Source organism: Tursiops truncatus, chromosome 3 (assembly GCF_011762595.2).
Source record: "Tursiops truncatus isolate mTurTru1 chromosome 3, mTurTru1.mat.Y, whole genome shotgun sequence".
Classification (NCBI taxonomy): Eukaryota; Metazoa; Chordata; class Mammalia; order Artiodactyla; family Delphinidae; genus Tursiops; species Tursiops truncatus.
The window spans coordinates 106,924,305-106,949,188 of NC_047036.1; the positions used below are offsets into that span (position 1 = coordinate 106,924,305).

Genomic DNA, 24,884 nt, shown 5'->3' on the forward strand with positions numbered 1-24,884 from the left:
GTAGAGGAAGAAACCAAGCTTCTCTCACGGAGAAGACACCATATTTCATGGATTTTTTAAGGTGCCTTCATTGTCATTAATTTCAAGATATGCCATTATTTTATGTTTCTTTTTTCTAAAGAAAAAAATATGATGAATTCTAATTGTAAGACATTATTTTAAGATGTATCACAATGTGAAATAATATGAATCTTGGAATTACTGTTCTATAATAATTGCAACACATGTAACCAACAAAGTATTGGAACCCAGAGTATAAAAACAACTTCTCTGGGACTTCCCTGGTGGCGCAGTTGTAAGAATCTGCCTGCCAACGCAGGGGACACGGATTCGAGCCCTGGTCTGGGAAGATCCCACATGCCGTGGAGCAACTAAGCCCGTGCACCACAACTACTGAACCGCGCTCTAGAGCCCATGAACTACAACTACTGAGCCCGTGTGCCACAACTACTGAGCCCGTGTGCCACAACTACTGAAGCCCACACACTATAGAGCCTGTGCTCTGCAACAAGAGAAGCCACCGCAGTGAGAAGCCCAGGCACCACAACAAAGAGTAGCCCCTGCTCGCCGCAACTAGAGAAAGCCCGTATGCAGCTACAAAGACCCAACACAGCCAAAAATAAAAAAAGTAATAATAATAAAAAAACAACTTCCCTAAATCAGTAAGAAATAAACAAGCAGATAGACATGCTAAATACAGTGTCCCCCTTATCCAAGGTTTCACTTTCGGCGGTTTCAGTTACTTCAGTCATCCAAGGTCCAAACTGATGAATGGAAAATATCAGAAATAAACAATTTGGAAGTTTCAAACTGCACACCATTCTGAGTAGCGTGATGAAATCTCCCACCACCTTGTTCTGTCCCACCTGGGACCTCAATCATTCCTTCCTCCAGTGTTAGCCACTTATTAGCCAGCTTGGTTATCAGGTCGACTGCTGAAGTATTGTGGTGCCTATGTTCAAGTAACCTTCATTTCACTTAATAACCGACCCCAAAGCACAAGAGTTGTGATGCTGCCAATATGGATATGCCAAAGAGAAGCCATTAAGTGCTTCCTTTAAGTGAAAAGGTGAAAGTTCTGGACTTGATAAGAACAGAAAGAAATCATATGCTGAGGTTGCTAAGATCTCCAGTAAGAACAAGTCTTGTATCCATGAAATTGTGAAGAAGGAAAAAGAAATTCATACTTGTTTTGCTGCCGCACCTCAAACTGCTAAAGTTATGGCCACAGAGCATAATAAAGCTTAGTTAAGATGGAAAAGGCATTAAATTTGAGCAATAAGACATTTGAGAGAGAGATCACATGTTCATAAGTTTTATTACAGGGTATTGTTATAATTGTTCTTATTATTGTTAATGTCTTACAGTGCCTAATTTATAAATTAAACCTTATCATAGGTACATATGTATAGGGGAAAAACATAGTATATATAAGGTTTGCTACTATTTGTGATTTCAGGCATCCACCGGGTGTCTAGAACATATCCCTGATGGATAAGGGGGGGTACTAATGTAGGGCAAAAATGATAACCACCTAGGATAAAAAAGTTAACCACCATTTTTAAAAGAGAATACATCAAGGGTGAATTTTTTAAAAAAGAAAAGATATCAAACTCATTAGTAATAAGGAAAATACACATTCAGATTAAAAGATTTCTACCAATGAGATTGATAAAATTAAAAGTCTGACATTATCAAGTGGCGGAAAGAATGTGAATATATGAAACACTTTTACGCTTCTGGAAGGAACATAAATTGGTATAACCACTCTAGAAAACTTTTGGCAGTATCTACTAAAACTGGCATATATATAACCTGTGACCATTAATTCCATTCTTAGGCATATACCTAAGATAATCCTATGTGCACTAAAGACATGTAACAGAACATTAGTAGTCATCAATCAAGAGTACATTAATTGATCAGTGTTTGATGAATGAAGAAACCACAGTGTATGTGTCGTGTTTAACTGGAAAATATCACCTGGCGGGAGAGCATAGAAGTGATAAGGTATAAAGCCTCAAACTTTGAAGAATTTCAGCACTTTCATTTTCAGTTAGAGGGTGAGAATTCAGCAGGTGAGCCTGAGAAGATACATTTACCCTAGAAATGTAAACATGCAAACATAAGTTATCAAAGTCTAAAGTTAAGCTTGCTTCTTTCTCAGGAATACATGGTGGTTAGAACACTTCACACACCCTGCCTTGATTGTAGGGTATTGTCATTTTTAAGAATTTCATTTAATTTTTAAAACTCACAAGATGTTGTTATGGTTTTCTGTAGACAGTGCTTAATTAGACTTGCTCACATATTTATAGTTCTATTAGTTATTTATTCTTTCTTACAACTCAGATCTTTCTTCTGACCATATTCTGTTGCTGACTGAAACAATATTAGAATTAGAATTTCCTTTAGGAAAGATGTGCTGGTCGCAAGCCTTTAAAGTTTTGTTAGTCTTAAAATGTTTTAATTTCATTCTCATTCTCGTGAGGTATTTTAACTGACTGTAGAATCCTAATATTCTGGGTGCATTTTTTTGTTTTGTTTTGTTTTGTTTCAGCACATCGTAGATCTAGTTCACCTGCCTTCTGGCATCCATTGTTGCTGTTGAGAAATCAACTATCAGTCTGAACTCCTTTTAATGTGATCTACCTGGGCTCTCTATTCTGTTTCATTGATCTATGTATCTGTTTTTATGCCAGTACCATACTGTTTTGATTACTATAGCTTTATAATATCGTTTGAAATCAGGACATGTGATACGTCCAGCTTTGTTCTTCTTTCTTAAGATTGCTGTGGCTATTCAGGGTCTTTTGTGGTTTCATATAAATTTTCAGACTGTTTGTTCTAGTTCTGTGAAAAGTGCTATGGGCATTTTGATAGGGATTCCATTAACTCTGTAGATTGCTTTGGGTAGTGTGGACTTTTTAATAATGTTCTTCCAATCCATGAGCACAGTATATCTTTCCATTTGTTTGTGTCATCTTCAATATCATTCCTCAATGTCCTGTAGTTTTCAGAGTACAGGTCTTTCACCTCTTTGGTTAAAGTTACTTCTAGTTATTTTATTCTTTCTGATGAGATTGTAAATAAGATTGTTTTCTTCATTTCTCTTTCTGATAGTTCATTATTAGTGTATATAAATACAACAGATTTCTGTATGTTAATTTTGTATCCTGCAACTTTACTGAATTCATTTACTAGTTCTAATAGTTTTTTTATGAGGTCTTTAGGATTTTCTATATCTAATAGCATGTCATCTGCAAATAAGGATAGTTTTACATCTTCCTTTCCAATTTGGATGACAGGTGCTGTCTTTGTCTCAGTGTGGTGGCTAAAGCTGAATACCTTTGGATTTTAGTTTGGCAAATGCCCACAGGCAGCCAAGCACATTAGTGCCAGTTCCAAACTCTGCATTTCTCCTTTCTTTTTCTTTAGGCCCTCACTGGTACACAGAGCCTTGCATTTAAGAAGATTTTTTGCTATTTTTATTCCAGCATTTGTATGCCAGAAGTGGAAGTCCAAGAAAAAACTTTTAAAGCATTATTGTATATATTTTTATACATGCCACAGTTACACTTGGTCACATAAATCCACTTCTTGCACATGACACTGATTTGGAGAATTGGTGTTAAAAACAAAAAACAGTGAGAAGTCATGAATTTGTTTTATATTTTTGCAAATCACTTTATATCTGGTTCGTAGAAGACAGCAGGGATCTTATATCTGCTTCTGCATGTAAGGTGTTGGTATTTGTTATTTTGCTTTAAGTGTATGAGGAAAATCTGACCTCATAAAGATGTGTAGTTGGAAAATGGATGAGTATTTTCAGATTATTGTGAATATTCTTATTGAAAGTATACTAAAACTCAGTGGTATTGTCTTAGTGGTTAGTGGATTGTAGCAATGTAGACTCTGAATGCATATCAGTAATCATTTATAGTCCGTTACATTAATATCTGTTGGTGTATCTCACACTTTAAGTAGATGTTTTAACTATGGATAGCATTTTAAAGAATCATTGATTGGTCAGTGGGAAAATATGGGTTCACTGTATTAGGCAGATCTTCTATATGTTGACACATTTCACTATACTATATATATATATATATATATATCATATTAGTCAGTATCACCATCTGTCTCATCAGAAAAATTCCTGAAGTTTTGGGAAGCTTCCAAGTGTACAGTAGCAGATAAAATTTTCCCAATATTCTAATTTTAGTTGAAAGCTTGAATTTTATTATTGGCAAAAAATAAACAAAACCTACCATCAGTTGGTTTCCTTGGAGTGACCGATTCACTTTGTTCATTTTTGGGTGTCAGCCACATTCGCAAATCTGAATAACCTTTGTTTGTCTGTCAGACATTCTTTCAAGTAAAAATGGTATTCAACAAAAAGCACAAGTTCAGCTCAGAACTCAAACAATCTCACAGTACTTTTCTTAGAGACAACATGTTATTTTAGTCTGTGGCAGAAATGCTTTATCCATGCTTCCTTTCTGTTACATAAAATATTTAAAAATACATATACTCAGGAGTTCAGATTTAATAAAATTAATACATATTACTGCTTCATCTAGGATATATAAAAGTGAAATTGCCATTTTCCCCCTGGGAGTGAATATCAGTGAAAAATAAAATGACTGACAGTGAAGGCAGTTTTGCCTCCCATTGCTTTTGCACCATCAGTGTGAATGTTGACAGTTTTGACTCTGTGGGTCTCTTGAAAAGATCTTAGGAGACCCACTGAAGAGGTGTTTTGGAAGCCCAGGATTCTGCAGAACACACTGTGAAATTCTGCCGTAACCTGGCAGTGATTGATAATCAGTGGTGATAGTCGTTGTTCACGTGTCTGTGTGTTTCATGAAACCTTTTAAAGACTTTATAGTATAGAAAATTGGTAGATACTTAGAGCTGGCAAAGGTACGTGTTGGATCAGTATGAGTTTCCAGCTATGAATATTTTTTAATACATGTTGATAGGAGAAGCTGAGCATTCTTTACCACCAGATTTCCAATTCAGGGATGCTTTAACTCTCCCTACGTTCTATTGCTTCATTATTATTAATAAGCCTTCTGTCTTTCATCAGGTTGGGATGATGGTTTATTCTTCTGTGCACTTCTGAATAATTCTGATTTTCTGTACATGCAAGTTGTCAAACAGGCATACAGGCCACCTATGAAGCAACTGCCAAATAAGAAATATGTTCAGAGACTAAAACATACTTAAATAACCCTTTTATGTTAACACTGTACATGTGAGAATCTCCAGACACTTCCCTTTCCAAACACCAGTATGTTCTCCAAACCATATTTTAGCAGAAGTAACCGTTTTCATTGGATAGGGAGAAGAGGTCAAGCCAATTTCTGTCAAGTAGCTTAATTTTCATTAAACAGCAGTCGTGGCATTTTCTCTTGCATTGTGGTACCTAAAGAACAGAGAATTTCAGAGACTGAATATACTTAAAGAAATTACTGAGATCATCTCTCTACTTTAATACCCTTTTGGTTAGAACTATATTTTTTCTACCAAAAAAATCGAATTAGTTTAATGTTCAATATTTTGAAACTTGTAATTCTTTGGGCTAAGCAAACAATGAAGTTAACCTTTATTATAAATATCTTTCTAAATGAATTGGTACTGTAATTAAGTCTTCAAGGGGAGTTCAGATACATTTATTAGGGATGATATTGGGGGTTCTTGCCCATTCAGTCTAGTGGGACATATAATTTAGAGATTATCAAATATCTTAAAGAATGCATCAGCATTAAATGTAAATAATTTTATATAAACGAGTGCCAGGTTTGGGTACCCACAAGTCATCATATTTGTGTGAGATAGGTTTTCATGAAATGCTGCTCAGTTTTTAATGTAGATGTTCTCAGAAATGCGAATGGAATATATTCAGTGTGGTAGACAGAACACTAAAGATGACACTCCTAAGATTCCTGTACCCTGGTTATTCAGTCAATCACTAATCTAGGTACTGCTCTGCTGGAAGGGATTTTGCAGATGTAATTACATTCCCTCAGTTAAACTTGAGATATGGAGATCTAACCTTAACAGTCTCCCTTCAAAAAACAGAGGCAAGGAACTGAATTGTGCCAGCAACCTCAATGCGTCTGGAAGCCAGTACTTCCCCAGAGCCTTTAGGTAAGAGTCCAGCCTGGATGACATCTTGATTTTGGCCTTGTGAGAACCTCAGCAGAGTTAAGCCGTCCCAGACTTCTGACCTGTAGAACTGTGCAGTAATAAATGGGGGTTACTTTCAGTCACTGCGTTACTTAAGTAATTTGTTATGCAGCAATAAGAAACTACTACATTCAGACTAAAGGATGCATATTATTATACATCAGTTGGGGATTTATAAACTGAAAGAAAATGAGGCCATCTTAGATGAAAGTACAGTTTATGGCCCTCTGGGAAATCAGAATAAGAAAAAAGAAAATGTTTGTTAAAGGATAGAAGTTAAGGGAGAGATTCAAAGAGATTTTCACTTATCATACCCGATGGGATAGTAGAAAAGTGATAGGATTTCAAGAGGATTTTGTAAGGATTTACTACATTCCTATAATCTTTGCAAGTTCTCCACATGTAATATTTCTTTTCCCTTGTCTCATTAGTGATGAACAAAAGCACACTAATATGATATGGATCTGAACACTTGCCCTGTGGAGCAGGAAAAAAGGGGTGGGGAAAACTGGCATCAAAGGAGGTAAATTGGGTGGTACCAGCTTGGAATATAAGAAAATGCACCAATCTTCAGGCCTCCAGCGAAGAAAATAAGAAAACCCAGGGCAGTCAGACTGGGCTGGGGCATGACTCTAGCTTTGCAATATAAAGGCCTGTAATTTCATCTATCGGTAATGTGTAATTTCATCTATTGGTAATAATTCACACTAAGACACTTTGAAAAGTTAAAGGGGGCATCATTAGTAATTATGCTTGGACAAAAGCATAAAATGGATGCCCCAGGCATAAGAGTATTGAAGAAAATTGATACCTTATACATCATTTTTTTCTTTTTGTTTAGTTATTAGTATGTAGTAATATTAAGGTAACCTGTGTTATTTTAATGCAAATGGTTAGTAGGTCACTTCTGTTACGGTATATAAAGTATTATCAATTATTACATGGCAAAAATGCAGAAACTGTATAAACTCATACAGAAGAAAGTGCTTTTCCAGATATTACAAAGCTTTACGTCTTTAATACTTAAATAATCTAGTGATGCAGCAAAGTTGTCACTTTGCATTTGCCATAGTCTCCCCAGTTCTGGTGTTTAAGTGGTTGGAATGGTAATGACCCTAGAAAATATTGTGATTATTGAGATGCTTCATTTGCATTGTAAAAATTCCATTGGTAATTATCTTTAAATTACACAATGCTGGTTTTCACTGGTTTTTTTTTGGTTTGTTTTTTGCAGAGAAGAAACTCTCTGTTTAAGGTACTATCTAGTACTTTAAGGTACTATCTAGTTTAAGGTATACTGGAGTAAACACACTCCACCCTTCTCTTTCATTTAATGCAGCTATTAAACATGGGAGAATGGAACAGCTATTTGAGGATTTTAAAAAGTAAATAGTAGCATGCAGATTGGGAAGAAGACAAGAATTTGAAGTACCACCAAACCAGCAGTGAGTTTATTATTTTTCTCTCTCTTTTCTGGACTCAGCATAGCCCAAACTTGAAAGTGCTTATTAGGGCATGTATAGAGAAGCTCTAGGGAATACCTCTAGTTTAAATCAAGGAAGAGAAAGGTCCCTTAATGCTTAGAGAAAGCAGGGGAAATCTCCCGTTTAAGAAAAGTTTCTACATTCTCTCCTGGCCTGTCTGCCAAGCAATCCTGTGATAGTGGCAGTGGGGACAACAGTGGCAGCAGTAGGAGTCATAAAAATCTGAGGTGAACCTTCCTCTCTGATCTGCAGAGCTTTTATTCCAAAAGGGCAAGGTAAACCCCATTGCTTTTTGTCTCTGTCCTCCTATTACTCAGACCTAGAAGCAGATACAGTCATAAAAAGTACACAGCTTAGTGAGATAACTAGAGCCCAAACTTCCTGGAAGCAGGACTGAAATGAGAACCACAGAGACATGGAAGGTACCAGAGAGATAATGGAGAGGGAGGAGCTAGGGAAAGTAACCCCATAAAATTGTTTATCAACTCCTTTGCTCAACTCCAAGTTGTGTATGTTTGAATATGACCCTAAAATTTCTTTGAGAAATGAGCTACTAAGCCATTGAGCTACCTCGGTCCCAGACTGGTCCCTTGGTGACAAACACATAGGATCGATTTGAATATCAATTTGAAAATTGACAGTGAAAATTTGACAATGAAACTGAAAGCTCATAGAAGCTTTGAAAGTTTGGAACATACATCCTGAACCCAACTAGGTTGATTTTATGCTAAAAAAAAAAAAAAAAAGAAAAAAAGAATCAGCATTCTCTGTAGGATTTAAGTAAGACTGATAGTGTTCTAATATATTCTTCAAAATGTCTAGGATACAATCCAAAATTACACCCTCTGTAAAGACATAAGAACATCTCAATTTGCATGGGAAAATACACTCAACAGATTCCCACTCTGAAATGGCAAAGATTTTGGAATTATCTGACAAAGACCAAAATATCAATTATAAAGATATTCCAACTAGTAAGTGCAGGCATTCCTGAAATGAATGGAAGGATAGAAAGTTTCAGCAAATAAATAGAATATATAGAGAAAACCCAAATGTAAATATTAGAATTAAGGAAAGAATAACCAAAATAAAAATTTCTCTGGATATACTGAATAGAATAGAGATGACAGAGGAAAAAGTCAGTGAACTTAACGATAGATCAGAAGAAAGTATGTAATAGGAACACCACAGAGAAAAGAAGATTGGGAAAAATATGAACAGAGTCTCAGGGATCTGTGGGAAAAATCAAAGCAGTTGTCATGGGTTCCAGAAGTCAACAAAAGGAGAGAAGAAATATGACTGAAGACTTCTCAAATTTGGCAAAAGATTTAAATCTGCAGATTCAAGAAGGCAAGTAAACTCCAAACAAGAAATACTTGAAGCCAAAGATATCATAATCAAAACCGAGAGCTAAAGACAAAGAAAAAAATGACATGGAAAAACAACCTGTTATTTTTAGGGGAACAGTGATTCTAACAACAGCAGATTTCTCATGGCAAACCATAAAAGCCAGAAGGATAGCACACCTTTTTGAAATACTGAAAGAAAGGATTGTCAGTGAAGTTGGAGGTGAAATAAGGGCATTCTCAGATGAGGAAAAACTAATTTATAACCAAAAGAGCTTCTTTAAAGGCTGGTAATTTTTGCAGATCTTAATGTGTTCAAATGTATTGTTTTAGGATTTAAATAGAAGGCTATTTCTTTGTTGTTCTTCCTCCCTTTATCGCTGTTCAGACTCTACCCATTCATCAGAACCCTGATTAATTTACACTTTTGACTTCCCGGATCATCTCTCACTTTACCATGCATGAACCTGGCGGACTTCAGTATACTTTTCTTATAACTTGCATTCCATTCACTCCCTCCCCTTCTAATCTCTTTGTGGTCAAAGATCTTCCTCAATACTTGTCTGTGTCCTCAGCATCTAGTATAGTGACTGAGCATCCCAGGTGCTCAGTCTATGTACTTCTGAATAGAAATGAATTCTTGATAGGAAAATCATACCTTTCCTTGGTTTATAATAAAAGCAAGGCTGAGCTTATCTTGTTTTGGCTCTTGGCTACTAGTGTATATCTTATTAGACACTGGCCAGAACATAAATCAGACACTTAATATTTCTGTTTTGGCAAGACATGTTGTAGGGATAAGACTGGGATACATAATTCTTAAGGAATTATTATGAAAAGTGGTTATTCTTAAGATATTTTTCTTAAGCTCCTTTACTGTTAAAGCTTCAATTTAATTAGAATATTGTTTATATTAGAAAATATTTTAATGGTGCTATTAAACACTGTATGAATGTTAAAATATGCTGAGTGTAACTTTGGGAAACAAAAACCATCTTAATTTAGAAAACTCCCTGAGGTCCTCCTTGTAGTTTTTAAGAGTTGTTCTCACTATAAGCATCTGGAAATACAGCTTGTGCTCACTATACACTTATACAGTATTGTCAGTGAACCCTTAATACTTGTTAAGCATCTATTCTGTGCCGTAGATTTTTTTATTATGTCACCTCCTTTAACCTTTCAAGAGTTCTCTATCATAAGGGATTGTTACCTCATTTTACAAATAAGAAAGCTAAGTTTAATGGTTAACATGTTTCAGATAGGCCATCATATGCTTAAAATATGTTATCTAAATTAATAAGCATTCCTAAGAAAAATGACTGATTTCTCAATTTTACTGTTGGGAAAACTGAGGCTTAGAAAACAGAACTAACTTTCCCATGATCACAAAGCTAAAATTCGAGACTTGGACTCAAACCCTAGAGTATTTGACATAGAGCCTCAATTTTTAAGATTTTATCCTTTGCATTTTGCCTTTTTTATGTATACTTAATACAGAAAACAGGTCATGAAAAATTTATTATTGAATTTCAATCAAGATTTTAGAAAACACAAAATCGTTTTTGAGAAAAATTTTCACCATCTTATTTACTGTCAACTGCCTCAGTGTATAGACCTAAAAAAAAGTGATCTTAAAAATGGCATCTAGAGTTGGAACCACTTGTCCCTAAGTACACATATGTTTTATTTGAAGGATTATGTCAAAGCACTATATTAAGCTTAATATTTTAAATATTGGTAGTTGAGATTTAAGAATATCAGGTATTTGTAATTGTGTTGTAATTATAATTATATTCTTTAGATTTCTCCAGTTTATAGAATTATTTATTTCCTTCACTTGAATGAAAAACACTGATTATACTGAGTAGAAAGGAGGTTATGAACAGTAACAAAATGATTAAAATTTGGCAAGGTGAAAAAAATGTGTCAAACTGTTTCGAAGTTTGAGTTGGTTTGTAGTCATACATAAAGGCATGCTGTCAATGATTTTACTAGTATACTAAAAAAGCAATTTATACAACTTTTTAGTAGCATGATATTTTTAGTTTTAATTGTCCCTGATTAATGCCTTCAGGATATGATTACGTTATAACATTATAAAAATGCGTTAGCCAAAATTCATGATTTATATGCAATCAGAACACTTTAAATTTTTCCAGCTGTATCCGTAAACTTACTTCACAAAAATCTTTAACTGTGTTTCATCTTACCTATTTTTTAAAGTCATGACAGTTTTTTAATCTCCAAGGCAGATGAAATCATTAAACCTAGTTTTTTTTGCTCATGAGCAAAGTTATGTATAAAGCCTAAGAACTCTGATTTATCGTTTTTAAAATTAACATAGCAATGAGAAGACCAGTTTCCAGCCTTGTTTGTGGTCGACTGCACAGTAAAGTTCTCATTACTGATTTACAAGGGTTAGCTGTGTAATCTACCACATATGGCTTTTTGAATGCACCACTAGATTTACATTTTCAGAGTTTCACTGAAATCTAAATTAAGAATTTCGGATGGTATATATTATTAATGATATATTAATGATATATCAAAACCACAATAATGTACATTGGAGTCTGGCTTCATTTAAACTCTCTGAGGGTTTAAGAGTTTAACTTCTAAAGCCATCCAATAACCCGCCCTTAAATTTTCTGAAGAGAGGTGAAAAGTGGATGTGAAGTAGAATAAATCTAGAATACAATAGCAGGAGCACAAAACTAGCCTGCAGGCATAAATTTTCTCAGTTGTTCTGCCTTGCATACAAAAGTAGTCCTTCTCATTACCCTAACGTGGGGATAAGGTGGGTTAGCTTAGTGGTGTGGTTTATTATAAACCTTAAGGAAGGGTAAAAACAACAAAAGCACCAACAAAATCTCTTTTGGATGTGTCCTTAACCATGAAGTCCTCTTTATCTCTCAAAAGGGCAGAAGTTAGGAATTGACCACTGCTGCTCACCCTACATGCCACTCTCCCTCTGGACTCCCTTTCTTTCACTACTTTTCCTAAACATTTACCTGAATCATCTTTCATCTTCTTCCTGCGCCGTATTAATTTTTCATATAAAAGCTTGCCAAAGTTTTCAAGTGGTGTATATACACTATCTGGTGCACTAAGTGCACTTTTCTTAGATACCTCCTTTGCACCTTTGGGTAATAAAATGAGTGATTATTTACTGTTTTATTTTCCTTCAGAAACCCATTAAAAATATAATACAAATTTTTTTAACATGTGTATTCCCATCTGTAGTTAATTTGGTCTCAATACACATAACAAGGTCAAAAGTTATACTAAATTAAGCAAAGAAAATGTTGCATCTAGCTTCTTGCAATGTATTAAATCTTTCACGTGAAGTTCCTACTTCATTTGATTCCAAGACAGTGAAAATGTAAACTTGTCAATATTTTTTTCTATTTAAATTACTTTATTCATCTACCTTATTTTTGTTTTTGTTGTTTTCACATAATCCCCCAACCTCTCATTTGATTCTCTCCAAGTAGCCTGGGTGTTGGGCTATAGATCGGAAACCACCATTCTTTCTCTGCCCTCTGAGACCTTAGGTCTCTGCGTCTTTGCAGTGAATTCCTTAGCCTACATGGCAGCAGAGCACACTGCTGGACTTTGCTCCCAGGAATGTAGCTGGTGCGTTCAACAAAAGAATATTCATCTCAGGGCTCTGTAGCCTTTCTTTCCAGCTCTCTTCACCCACTCTTTATCTTCCCACCCACCCCAGCCCTACCCTTCCATCTCGTACTGCTGCTGAAGATATTGCTGAACTTCCGCTATGTCATCTATAGGTCCCCTATGTTAAACCATCCACCCCTCTGGCCTCCTTGGCAGCGAGAGTCAAAGTAGGCTCAGGAATGATAGCTCAGTCCTTATCTCCACCTAGTCACACAGTATTTTCCTTTATTCTCTATTTGAGCCACCCTGTATTGGCCTGTTGTTTCCCAATCCGCATCTGCCAGAGTTCCAAAAGAATACCACTAATCCTTATCCCCTCCCACCTGCCATCAAAGCAAAGCCTTTAGATGACTAGGAAGACATCACCTATGTGGAAATACAAGAGAGAAATGCATGTTGGTACACCTCAAAATTTATTATCACTGTACTGTACAAAACATGGTCTACACATTGGGAGTGAACAAGTACTTGATTTCTCAGTACTTTCCTGCCCTTGTGGTGCTTACATGCTAAAGGAGAGATGGTCAATAGCCATAGTAAATAATTAGATTAATATATTAAAAAAATAAAAATGAAATGAGGCATAAAAAAATGAAATGAAAATGAAACAGAAAAAAATAGTACATCTAAGTAAGAGAGAATCTGGGAATGCCAGGGTGGGGATAAGGATCTTTATAATTATAATTTGGTGATCAAGAAATGCCTTACTGAAAAAAGTGATATTGTTATGGAACCAAGCTTGGGTCCATTCGCCTGTGTGCAGTAAAGCCAATATACTGACGCCAGGTTGTGGTGAAGAAAGTGCAGCGTTGATTGTATTTAGCTGCCAGGCAAGATGTTCAGAGCAGCGAAGGCTCAAAAAACTCACACTCTCTGATAGGTTGCAGGGAAGCATTTTTAAAGGCAAGGTGAGGGAGAGGAGTTGCGGGGGATGTGATCAGCTTGTGTACAGTTCTCTGATTGGTTGATGGTGAGGTAATAGAGTGGTGTCACAGGGGTTAACATTATGAATCCTCAGGCTCCAGCTGGACTGGGGGCTACGTGCTCATGGTTATCATGTAGTTAACTTCTTCCATTTGGTGGGGGCTTTAGTATATGTAAAACAACTCAGGAATGTGTATCAGATACTGTCATCTGTATACTTCAGGGAGGAACTAAAAATTCTGTGACTGCTGTATGGCTGACTTACTGTTTAAATGGTTACAGCTCTCCTGATCCAACTGCTACTTTGCTTACTACATGTTCACATCCTTCCAATCATTAATTTTTTTTTCTTTGGTATAAGTTAATCCCAAACTCCTAATTTATCCATTATTAATTCTTAAACCAGGCTTTTGTAACTCAGGGGGGTCTGGGAGACTATAGGTTTTCTACAGACAAGAGGCAGGCAAAGGACATGGGAGTAGGGGTCTCTCCCAGAAAGGCTCCATAGGGTCCTCCTTGGTTACAATATTTTAAAAAACTTGAGGAAGTTCTGAAGAGAGATCTAGGTAGAGAATGTTCCAGACAAGTGAAAAGCCAGTGAAGAGGTCTTGAGGTGGAAACATGCTTGACTCATTTGATGACCTCCCTCCACTGCAAAAAAAAAGCCAGTGTAGCTGGAGTGCAGTCAATAAAGGAGATTATTATAGAGAATTTTAGATTTTGTGTTTCTTCTTGTGACAACTTTGATAAATTGTAAAATTTATTAGCATACTATTTTATATATTATCTTGATGTCTTTAGGAATTGTAGAGATATTTCCTTATTCACTTTTGGTGCTGGTGGTTTGTACTTGTCTCTCTTTTATTCTTAATCAGTTTATTAGGTATGTATCAATTTTTGCCAGTTTTCTCTTACATTTGTTTTATTGTTCGTTGATTTTCCTCTTTATTATTTCCTTCTATTTTTTTAAGCTTTAATGCCCTCTTCTTTTCCCATCTTCTGGGAAGAATTTTAACCATTGATTTTCAGTCTCTTTTTTCTGATATACACTATGAATTTTCCTAAGCACTGTCATTTCAGCTCACACATTTTTGCGTTTAAAGTATTTTAATCTCAGTTTAAAGTATTTTCTAATTTCCATTATAATGGAAATTGTATTTTCTAATTTCCATTATAATTTCTTTCTCTTGTGGACTACTTAGAAGTGTATCGTTTCATGTCTAGACAGTTTGGGCTTTTCTGGTTATCTTTTTAGTCCTTTATTATTTACATTGTAGCCAGTGAACATACTTTGGAATATTTCCACTTTTGAAATTCGTTGAGTTTTTTTTCTCCAATACTCAGTAAATGTTCAATTTTTATAAAAGTACCATATACACTTAAAAAGAATGTGAATTTTGTTGTCAGGTGCAATGTTCTATTAGGTCAGTTAAGACAGACTTGCTAATTTATTGTTCTGATCTGTTATCTCCTTAGTGAATTTTTTTATGGTTGTTCTATCAGCGATTAAGAGACATGTTAGGGTTTCCCTGGTGGTGCAGTGGTTGAGAGTCCGCCTGCCGATGCAGGGGACACGGGTTCGTGCCCCAGTCCGGGAAGATCCCACATGCCACGGAGCGGCTGGGCCTGTGAGCCATGGAAATACAAAGGAGACATGCATGTTGGTACACCTCAAAATTTATTATCACTCTACTATACAAAACATGGTCTACACACTGGGAGTGAACAAGTACTTGTATTCTCAGTACTTTCTTTACTTGGTTTGCAATTTTTATTTGTGAGCTCATCTTAAGTCAGCTTTCCTGTGGGAATTTTATGTTTTCTGAGATGATATCATAGTGATATTTCATTTATTTTTACTTAACTGACAAGGAAATCCCTAATCCTTGTATGATCCCCAAATTGTAGGATCAATTTGTACATTACATTCATGGTTTAGTATTCTTGTGGCTTCACACCTATGCATGATGGTGGCTTGGAGTTTTGATTTGTTTATCAAGTCTTTTCTAGCATACCCAGAATTTATTTTGAGCCAGAGTTCCTTGCTGCTTTCCTGCATATGGATTTTTAAAGTTATTTTCAAGTATGTTTGAAAGCCATTAACAGCAGCTATTCCAGGCTTCCTGATTTGTGTATGAATCTCAGTTCCTTACTCACTAATACCTGTCACTGCAGATATTTTGAAACCACACCCATTATTTAATGAGACTTGTATCTTATATGATACCCAGGCTCTGACAGCATTAACTCATGATCTTATTACTCCAGACTTGAATTTTTTTAAGCTTTATTCCTGTACCTGAGAATTGTTTTTACTACAAACTTAGCTATACATTCAAAAATTTGTATATTACATATTATTTGGCATCTCTATGTGTTTTTCAGAAAAGGAGTCTCATTCTACGTGACATGAGAACATAAAAACAATATTTTAATGTCTAAACAATATTCTGCCTTATTTCACCACAGAGTTTCACCATACTTTTCATTAAACTAATACCGTTTTTGTCATCATCAGAAGTCACTTTTTTGGGCTTCCCTGGTGGTGCAGTGGTTGAGAGTCTGCCTGCCGATGCAGGGGACATGGGTTCGTGCCCCGGTCCGGGAAGATCCCACATGCCGCGGAGTGGCTAGGCCCATGAGCTATGGCTGCTGAGCCTGCGTGTCCGGAGCCTGTGCTCTGCAATGGGAGAGGCCACAACAGTGAGAGGCCCACGTACCACAAAAAAAAAAAATCACTTTTTTTCTTAGTATTCATAGAAACTGTACTGTTAAGAATGTTATAGGTTACTTAAACATTTAAAAGGATCTGGAAGTCTATTTTTAATTACCGTTATAACTATACTGATATTAAATGTATAACTTATATAATTGTACTTTTATAGTCTTAGATCATCATCTTGTCTTTTAATGGAACAGAGGCAGATAATTAGCAAACTAGTAAGGCAAGTATCGTTTTAAAATATGTTCAAGGCCCAATTTGAATGTAATTGTGTAAGTGGGTTTTACGTTATCTGGGCATCGTTATTAAAATATTATAAAATGTTTTTTCAAATTCGTGGATGAAATACATTTGATTCTTCTAAATTATATATTTTATTTAAGGCCCTGCATTCAATCACATTTTATATTAGTCTTTCTATGCATTTCCTTTAAAGTATCCCTTACTGAGAATGTGCCAAATACAGTGTTGATGCAGAGATGTACTACAGGGCCTGCACGTTTAAGGAACATAAGCATCCCTCTGTCAGTAACATCAGCTCATAAGCATTTTTTTATGCTTTTCCCTGATCAGTCCTTTGTTCAGGAATTCTACCCCCCAACTTCCACTTCCTTTCCCTGGCTCACCTCTGCCCACTCAATGATACCGCCAAGCTGTTTCCCTCTCTAAAAGCCTTTCCTGCTTTGATTTCCCCTATTCAGTGTCTTTTGTAAGTTATTCTCCCATAATATCCTATGTACATCTTTATGTCTCAGAACATTTTTTAAATGCGTGTTTGTGTGGCTCAGGCTCCTGAAAGCAGTGCTCAGCATGTATTCATTTTTGTACCTTGGGGACCTATCACACACTATGTTACATTGGGCCTCAAGAAACAGTAGGACTCATAGGTAAAAACTTACCTCATAGGGTGCAATCATAAGATAAATAACTTACCTAGGATTATGCAGTATTTTATGCCAGGAAAGCCAGGATTTTGAACTGAGGTGGTCTAGCTAGTGTTTAAAGGCAGCAGTTTGGGAGCTGGATGACTTCCTTTTGGTAGGATACACCCATTTGATCACATTAAAAACTCTGATGTGGGCTTCCCTGGTGGCGCAGTGGTTGAGAGTCTGCCTGCCGATGCAGGGGACGCGGGTTCGTGCCCCGGTCCGGGAAGATCCCACATGCAGCGGATTGGCTGGACCCGTGAGCCACGGCCGCTGAGCCTGCGCGTCCGGAGCCTGTGCTCCGCAATGGGAAAGGCCACAACAGTGAGAGGCCTGCGTACCGCAAAAAAAAACCTCTGATGTCCTGATTAGGCCGTTATTGTAACATGTATCCTGTAGGGTTTTAGAGGTTTCTGATCATCTTGATGAGGTGTATCATATCAGGTCCAGGATAGTGTGTTTTGTTTTCAGATGAGAGATTCTCTTGACTCCTGGTGCATGACTTGATTCATTTTTAGATGACAAATTAGAAGTTGTTTTGGTTTCCTTTGTGTTTTCAGAATTTCTACATTAAAAGAGGGCTTTAAAAAGCATCTGTATTATAGCTATCTTTAAATAACAGCTGTGTTAAATCCTTTCCCCTCCTAACCTCTACCCCTTGTTATAATAGGAAACATGTGGGTTCTAGAAAGGACCTGAAAAGCATGGGCTTTTAAACAGAATAATGCAAGTCATTTAAATTAGTCATGGTTACAATTATTCTCCATAACTTTTAAGTCAAAGAAAATCTCCTCGGTGTGCCAAATGTAAGAACAATGAAATTCAAACTTATCAGAAACTTAGTTGAAGGTTTTGACTTTACATTTCGGTAAAAGGAGTAGCAGTAGAGGGTCGTTTTTGGTTGTTAAATTACACCCTGATCTACAAGACATTGTATTTACTATTAAAATTTCATAAACATGATTATCATATTTATGTCTTTAATTTTCTTACCATAAAACTATTATAAACACTTACATGAATTTGGAAAATGGGAAAAAAGGAAGAAAAGTTACCCACAATCTCTTCACACGATACTGTTGCTGTTAACAATTTAGCATATTTATGTGGTCTTTTTATTTTCCTATGAAAATGTGGTGATTTGGAGTTATTTATTTATTTATTACGGTACGCGGGCCTCTCACTGCCGTGGCCTCTCCCGTTGCGGAGCACAGGCTCCGGATGCGCAGGCTCAGCGGCCATGACTCACGCACCTAGCCACTCCGCGGCATGTGGGATCTTCCTGGACCGGGGCACGAACCCGTGTCCCCTGCATCGGCAGGCAGACTCTCAACCACTGCACCACCAGGGAAGCCCATGATTTGGATTTTTTAACACTTAGTTGTGATCGTTGCTCTATGTCAATATGTACTCATCATTTTTGAATTTTATTTTATATAAATTTATATTTTACAGTATAAATATGTCTTGTATATTATAAATTATCATTTTTACCACCATATGTTTTTATATGACCACACAGGAGTCATTGATTTCCCATAACCTGGTGAAGAATTTAGGGCCCCCAGAGAGATCACTGTTCCTTCTTTGTCTTCCCCTGTACAACAGGACTGGTGCTGGGAAGATACTGAAGTTGTGCACCTTCTGCATTCCTCTTGCTTCCCACTGTTGCTTCTAAATCAAAATCTCTCTTGCCCTCATATAAAAACTCAGCATTTGAAGCTGAAGCTTGAGCTTTACCATCATGTCCCTCACTGTCACTGTGACTGATCCATCTCCTTGATTCTCGCTCACATTTCCTGTGGATGTTGGCCACCTTTCCCACCTAAGTTCTTTGTGATCATGTGCAATTTCATGTTCATGGTATCAGTCCACCCAACACTACTTAATTATTCTTTGACCTCAGCCTCTACCTCTGCCCTTCTTTGCTCTCATGGCAATACCTAATCATGTCATGGAATTTCAGCTCTGAAATCTAAAAATCCTAAATCTATCTCCAATACTTTTTTTGGAAAGTGTCTGTTCTTTTACCTCATTGATGACTCCATTCTCCTGACCACTGTATTCATTTCTCCCAAGTATCAAGCTCTGACCTTACTTTACTTATCAAGCATAGAGCCTTTACAAGGTCTATCTCTTCTCTCACTCTCAGTTTTACTGCCACCTCTTACACCCTAGGGTTCTTCCTTTATACCAGATCTACAAAAGCTCAGCTCTCTTACCTATTTCTCTCGGTTGCTATTTCCAATAGCCATCCACCTTTGACCCATGCATCATATAACATTGCCTCCTTTTTCACTTAGACACACAAGAATATTAGAAACTAAGTTCCTTAACTTAACAAGCTGTATCTTTCAAAGTCCTTATGGCAGTCATCTCCATTGTGAACCTGTAAACATTCCTATTAAAGTCAGCAGGGAAAACACGGAGCTCAATACCACATATTTCAACAGTATGTTGAAAATCCTAGCCAATGTAGTAACATTACAGAAAAATATGGAAAAAATATGTAAGTATACAACAAAAAGAATAATATAGAAAATATAAGAATTTAAAACAAGTGACAATACTATTTTTATTTGGGAACAGTATATTTGAATGGGTATGGGAGAAGAAATGTAACACTTATTAAAGTGACTAAATTTGATATGTACTGGTTCATGTAGCAAAGGGATATATGACTTGATGACAACCCACATTGGCTAAATTTTAATCTGCATATGGTAATGGAATTATTTTAGTTGTGGTGAAAAACGTGGTGAAATATATGGGCATTCTAAAGGAAATTTTGTACCAAACAGTGGTCATCAGCATACTAATTATAGTTGAGCTTGATTTAGAAGTTTTGCAGAACATTTAATCTCAAATTATATATTTTTTAAAAATCTTAAAATGCTCAAGAGAATTTTAATATCCTTTTAAGAGGAGATACTTTTCTTTCACCCTCCATCTCTCCCTTCCTTCTTTCTTCCTTCCTTCTTCGGTTCAATTATGACACAAGTTCAGTTACTCCTAAATCTTAGTTTTCCATTTTTTGTTGTTTTAATAAGTACCAGATTTAGCACTCCTAAAATTCACACTACGTTTAAGAATTTTGTAAAGTTTTTATTTCACTTATCATTTAATGAAACTAGATAAGAACATGTTTTTCTCCTCTTTCTCTTCTTCTCCCTTCTGTTTATTACTACCTTCATCTTTCCTTCCCACTTTATCTTGATTTAACCCTGGAATAATTTCAGTCACCTTAATAAGCCAAATGAAGTAGGGCTTATCATCTCTCTATTCATCCATTCATCCATCCATCTACCCATCCATTAATATAGAAGTTATTCATCTATTTGTGAATTTGAAATGTCTATAAGATCTATTTTAATTTCTAACTACTTAGAGAAAGTAACATATGTATTTTAATCTCTTGGCTGTTTCTTCCTATAGTTATATGTTTTAAATAACCTGTTTATACTACATTTTGCTTAACAAATATATCTTCATTTGTCTGATAGGCCAGTGGATACCAGGCCTTGACATTCAACATGAAGGTTTGAAAGAGTAGTTAAGGATAAACTTTGAACTAATCTCCATTTTCAACCCTCCAGCAATGACTCTCCTCAAACCTTGTGTGCCTCAGTCTTGAGCCTCTCTGGGTTTCTGCCAGGCTCATAAAATCCTTCTCTCCTGTCATGTGGGCTGTGGCTCCACTAAATCAGTCCGTGTTCCTTCATGAATCTTCTCTTTCCAAAACCCTGGCACGGTGGTTTATTGTTTTATTTAAATTTAATTATTCCTTGCCATTATTCTTTAAGTTTCTGGAGAAAAAAAGTCACAAGCATTCAGCTAACCACCTTTAATTAGGGGCAACTCTGCTGTAAATTGTAATCAGAAGCAAAATAAAATTAGCTGGTAAATGGCTTTATCTTTGGTAGTCATGTGATCTTTTGCAAATCATTTTACCTGTCCTGACTTTAATTTTTTCATAAAATGAGCTTACATGTATTTTATAAGGATATGAGAATTAGAGAACATACAACTAATTCAAAAAATAACAATTTTATTTTATAACATAACTTTTGTTACTTGAAGATACATTAAAACATACTCTTGGACGATTATAGTTCCTTGTATTAAATGATATTTATTCAGGAGTATATCTGAATTAGTAAAATAGTACATAAATCTTTGACTAAAGAGTATTAGTGATTTCAGATATTATCTTTACTAATAATTTAAACCAAAAGATCAAATGTGTTGCTGAAATTTTTGTCTTAAATAATATTTCAGTATCATGTACTCCGTGGTCAGATCATCTTATTAGCTAAGAAATTTTCAAAGGAAATATTTTCAGTTTTCCAAGTACCATAGATAGTTTTTATGTTACATTAGTTAAAATGGTATTTCATAAAATAAAATTTCAAAATTTTATTACTAAAAATATAAATGTGAGTTCAAGAATCTTATAAATATAGTTTATTTTAGGGTATTTCTTTGAAACTAGGTTTCAAGAATTGAAAAATATTTAAATAATCATTGCTTTTTCATTTACATTTTCTAAGTTGTAACTTTATCTTACATGACAATGAAAAGTGGTATTTATAAAATGTATGTTTATGGTATGCCTTTTGAGAACTGTATAATTGATAAAATAATTTCATCTAAAATATAAAATTGAAAAGAATATTAACAGTTTATTGACTGACATATACATATGCATTTTCTCCTGAAATTGTTTTTAGGGGCTGGATATCACAGTTTAATATTGACATATTTGAGGGGGAAAACTATCATTTTTCTTTTCTTCTATTAATACCAAGCATAAATATTTGCATTTTAATTCTGACATTTGATAATTAACGTTTGTGTTTTCTAGGTATAGCTTACTTGAGTGGAATGTGTAGTGAAAAGAGAAAATGTATTATTGCTGAAGACAATGGCCTGAACCTTGCATTTACAATTGCTCATGAAATGGGCCACAAGTAAGTAAAAATCCTGGCTATGCTAATATATTAGCACGTACCTTTGTAATTTGAATTATTGAATTACATGCATATCTTTTCATTATTTGCTTTGAGCATAAGTTTTTTAAATTAGGTAAACGAGGAGGCAGAGAAGATCATTTAAATTTGAAGAGTGTCTTCTGGATGTTGTAACCATTCCTGATACTCTGAATGAAATCTTACTACATCATTAAAATCCTCATCAGGACAATCATTACATGGCACATGAGTCATTTCACTCATATTTCCAAATGATATAAACCTTGCAATAATCATGACACTACACAACTGTGCATTATTCAAGCATCCAAGCAAAACACTATGTACAAGTAGAAATAGTTCCAGCTTCTAATAGTACCTGTTTGTTATTATCCACTACAGAGCAAAGGAATTAATCTGTACGGTTTAGGAGCAATGCATCTGGAAGAGAATTAAACTGGACTCACAATTCATGTGCAATGAACATTAAGTACGTCTCAGGCATAATTCTAAGTAAGCACTTTACATAAATGATTTCACTTAAAACTCACAAAAAGCAGGGATTTCATTTTACAGATAATAAAAATAGCAATAATAATTAGTGGTAGCAACACTTATATAGCACTTACTATGTGCCAGGCATATTTCTACATGCTTTATATATCCCCACAGCGTTCTTGTCAGGTAGACTGTAAGGGTACCCATCTTATAGGGGAGAAAACTGAAGTACAGAGAGGTTAATTTACCCTCCCAAAGTTATAAAAATACTATGATGGAGGAAGGATTTGAACTCAAGTTGTCTAACTCAGGTCATACTGTTCTGAATTTCTTCATTAAGTTGTCTGCTATCTTTGGACCTTGGATTCCTCATCAATAAAATGAGGATAATATCTGTGTTATGAGGTTGGTTTGGGATTCAAATGACATAAGAAATAGACACATATTTACAGGAAATACACTATAGTAGAATGGTGTGGGTTAGGGAATCAGACTTAATTTTGACTGTAGGCTTCTCTACATGCTAGCAGTGTCAGCAGTACAGATGAAAAGTGTTTTAATTGAACTCACATTTACTGAAGTCTGACTCAGGGAGGTGATCTTTATGGAGACCTCTTTGGTCAAAGACATATTTAGTTTGGCCAGCAGTGTTTCAAAAATTGAATCAGTTGCCAACATTAAAAAGTATAAATTTGACTTAAAAATTCAAATTTCCAGATCTGGCAACATTAGACTCACAGTCCCATACGGCAGCCATTCCTTGGAGTTGAGTAGCGTCTGTACCCTTGAGTCTGGGCCCATCTTTCCCAGCTCATCACAGGCGGCAGCACTCTGCTATCATGCACCCAGCTGACTTCATTTTCATTATATACCTGGACTCTGTAGACAATTGCATAAACTTGTGTTGGCAGTGGAATTTGACTGGTAAAGGAAAACTTAGACAAAAACTTATATACGACATAACAGTGTTTGTTTTAAAAAAACCTTTTTATTAGAGTAAACTGAAGTATAGGAAGATGATCAAGTCATAATTATACAGCCCTATGATTAAAAATTGAATGTACCCATGTACCCATAACCTAGTCCGAGAAATAGGATATTATCAGCAGGAATTGATTTTTGATGTCACTGTTTTCAAATGTGTAGGTACACTTTCATTTTCTCCCATGCAGGATTTCAGTAGTCATTCAAGTGCTCTAGAATATATGAGTTTGTTATTTGAAAAAGAAACAAGAAAAGATAAATACACTTTAAAATCATTATCCTTTAGGGAAAGTATACAATGCAATGACCTCATTCAGTATTTCACACCAGGAATCATAGGATTTAGATTCTTAATTCCAATACAGTTTTCATAATTTAAAGATGTTTCAGTTTAATCATAATAGGAAAAACCACATGTATCATTTGAATGAAAAATGCTGACAATAATGTTTAGAGGCAAGAAAGTTATTGTTAAAAATATTTTAAGACAGTGCATATTAATCATAAATACAATTTTTATAAATTAAATGTAAGTTTCTGAATAATTAAAATTTTTACTTCAGCCATGCATTAACAGTTTGGTAGACAAGCTGAGTATCTTTTAATGAAACAGACATTAAATAATTTTGTCAAGTACCCTGAATACTAGAGGGTTCACTTTAACAAGAAATTTTAGAGTTTAAAAGCAATTTCTTTTAAATTAATTTCTTCAGTCTGTGTTATATTCTAAAACATAGGAAAAACAGTAATTAAAGGAACCAACCACAGTACAAGTTGCTTCATTAATATGCAAAGGCTCAGTCAAGAACCTACAACTACTTAAACAAAAAACTAAATGATATAATTTAAGGAAAGCCCACTTCAGCTTTATGTAGTAGAAACATTGGTTTATGACCAGGAACTCAGGTTGGAACGGCTAAAATGGTAGTAAAATATTATTTTATTTGACTTTCATAGAGCTGTACCCAAAATCAATAGAGATGTGCCAAAGGTATGTGTAATGCTTGATGGATTAATACCAGGACGTGTGATATATGTTGAACTACTTAGCTGCTAAAAATTCTCCTTACCAGTAAGCAATATTTGTCTCAAAAGTAGAGGCTAAAATTTTTCTTGCAGCTAGATAGTGGGAGACAGTAGCAGTGAGAGTAATGGTG

General features: G+C 35.4%; 1 protein-coding gene across 1 annotated transcript in view; it reads left to right on the top strand.

Moving 5' to 3' along the window:
• ADAMTS19 (ADAM metallopeptidase with thrombospondin type 1 motif 19) overlaps positions 1-24,884 on the top strand; it is a 279,661-nt gene that overhangs the window by 102,307 nt on the left and 152,470 nt on the right. The window contains exon 8 of the mRNA XM_019924890.3: positions 22,140-22,245. Within this exon, the coding sequence (XP_019780449.1) occupies positions 22,140-22,245 (106 nt within the window). The remainder of the gene's footprint in view (positions 1-22,139; positions 22,246-24,884) is intronic.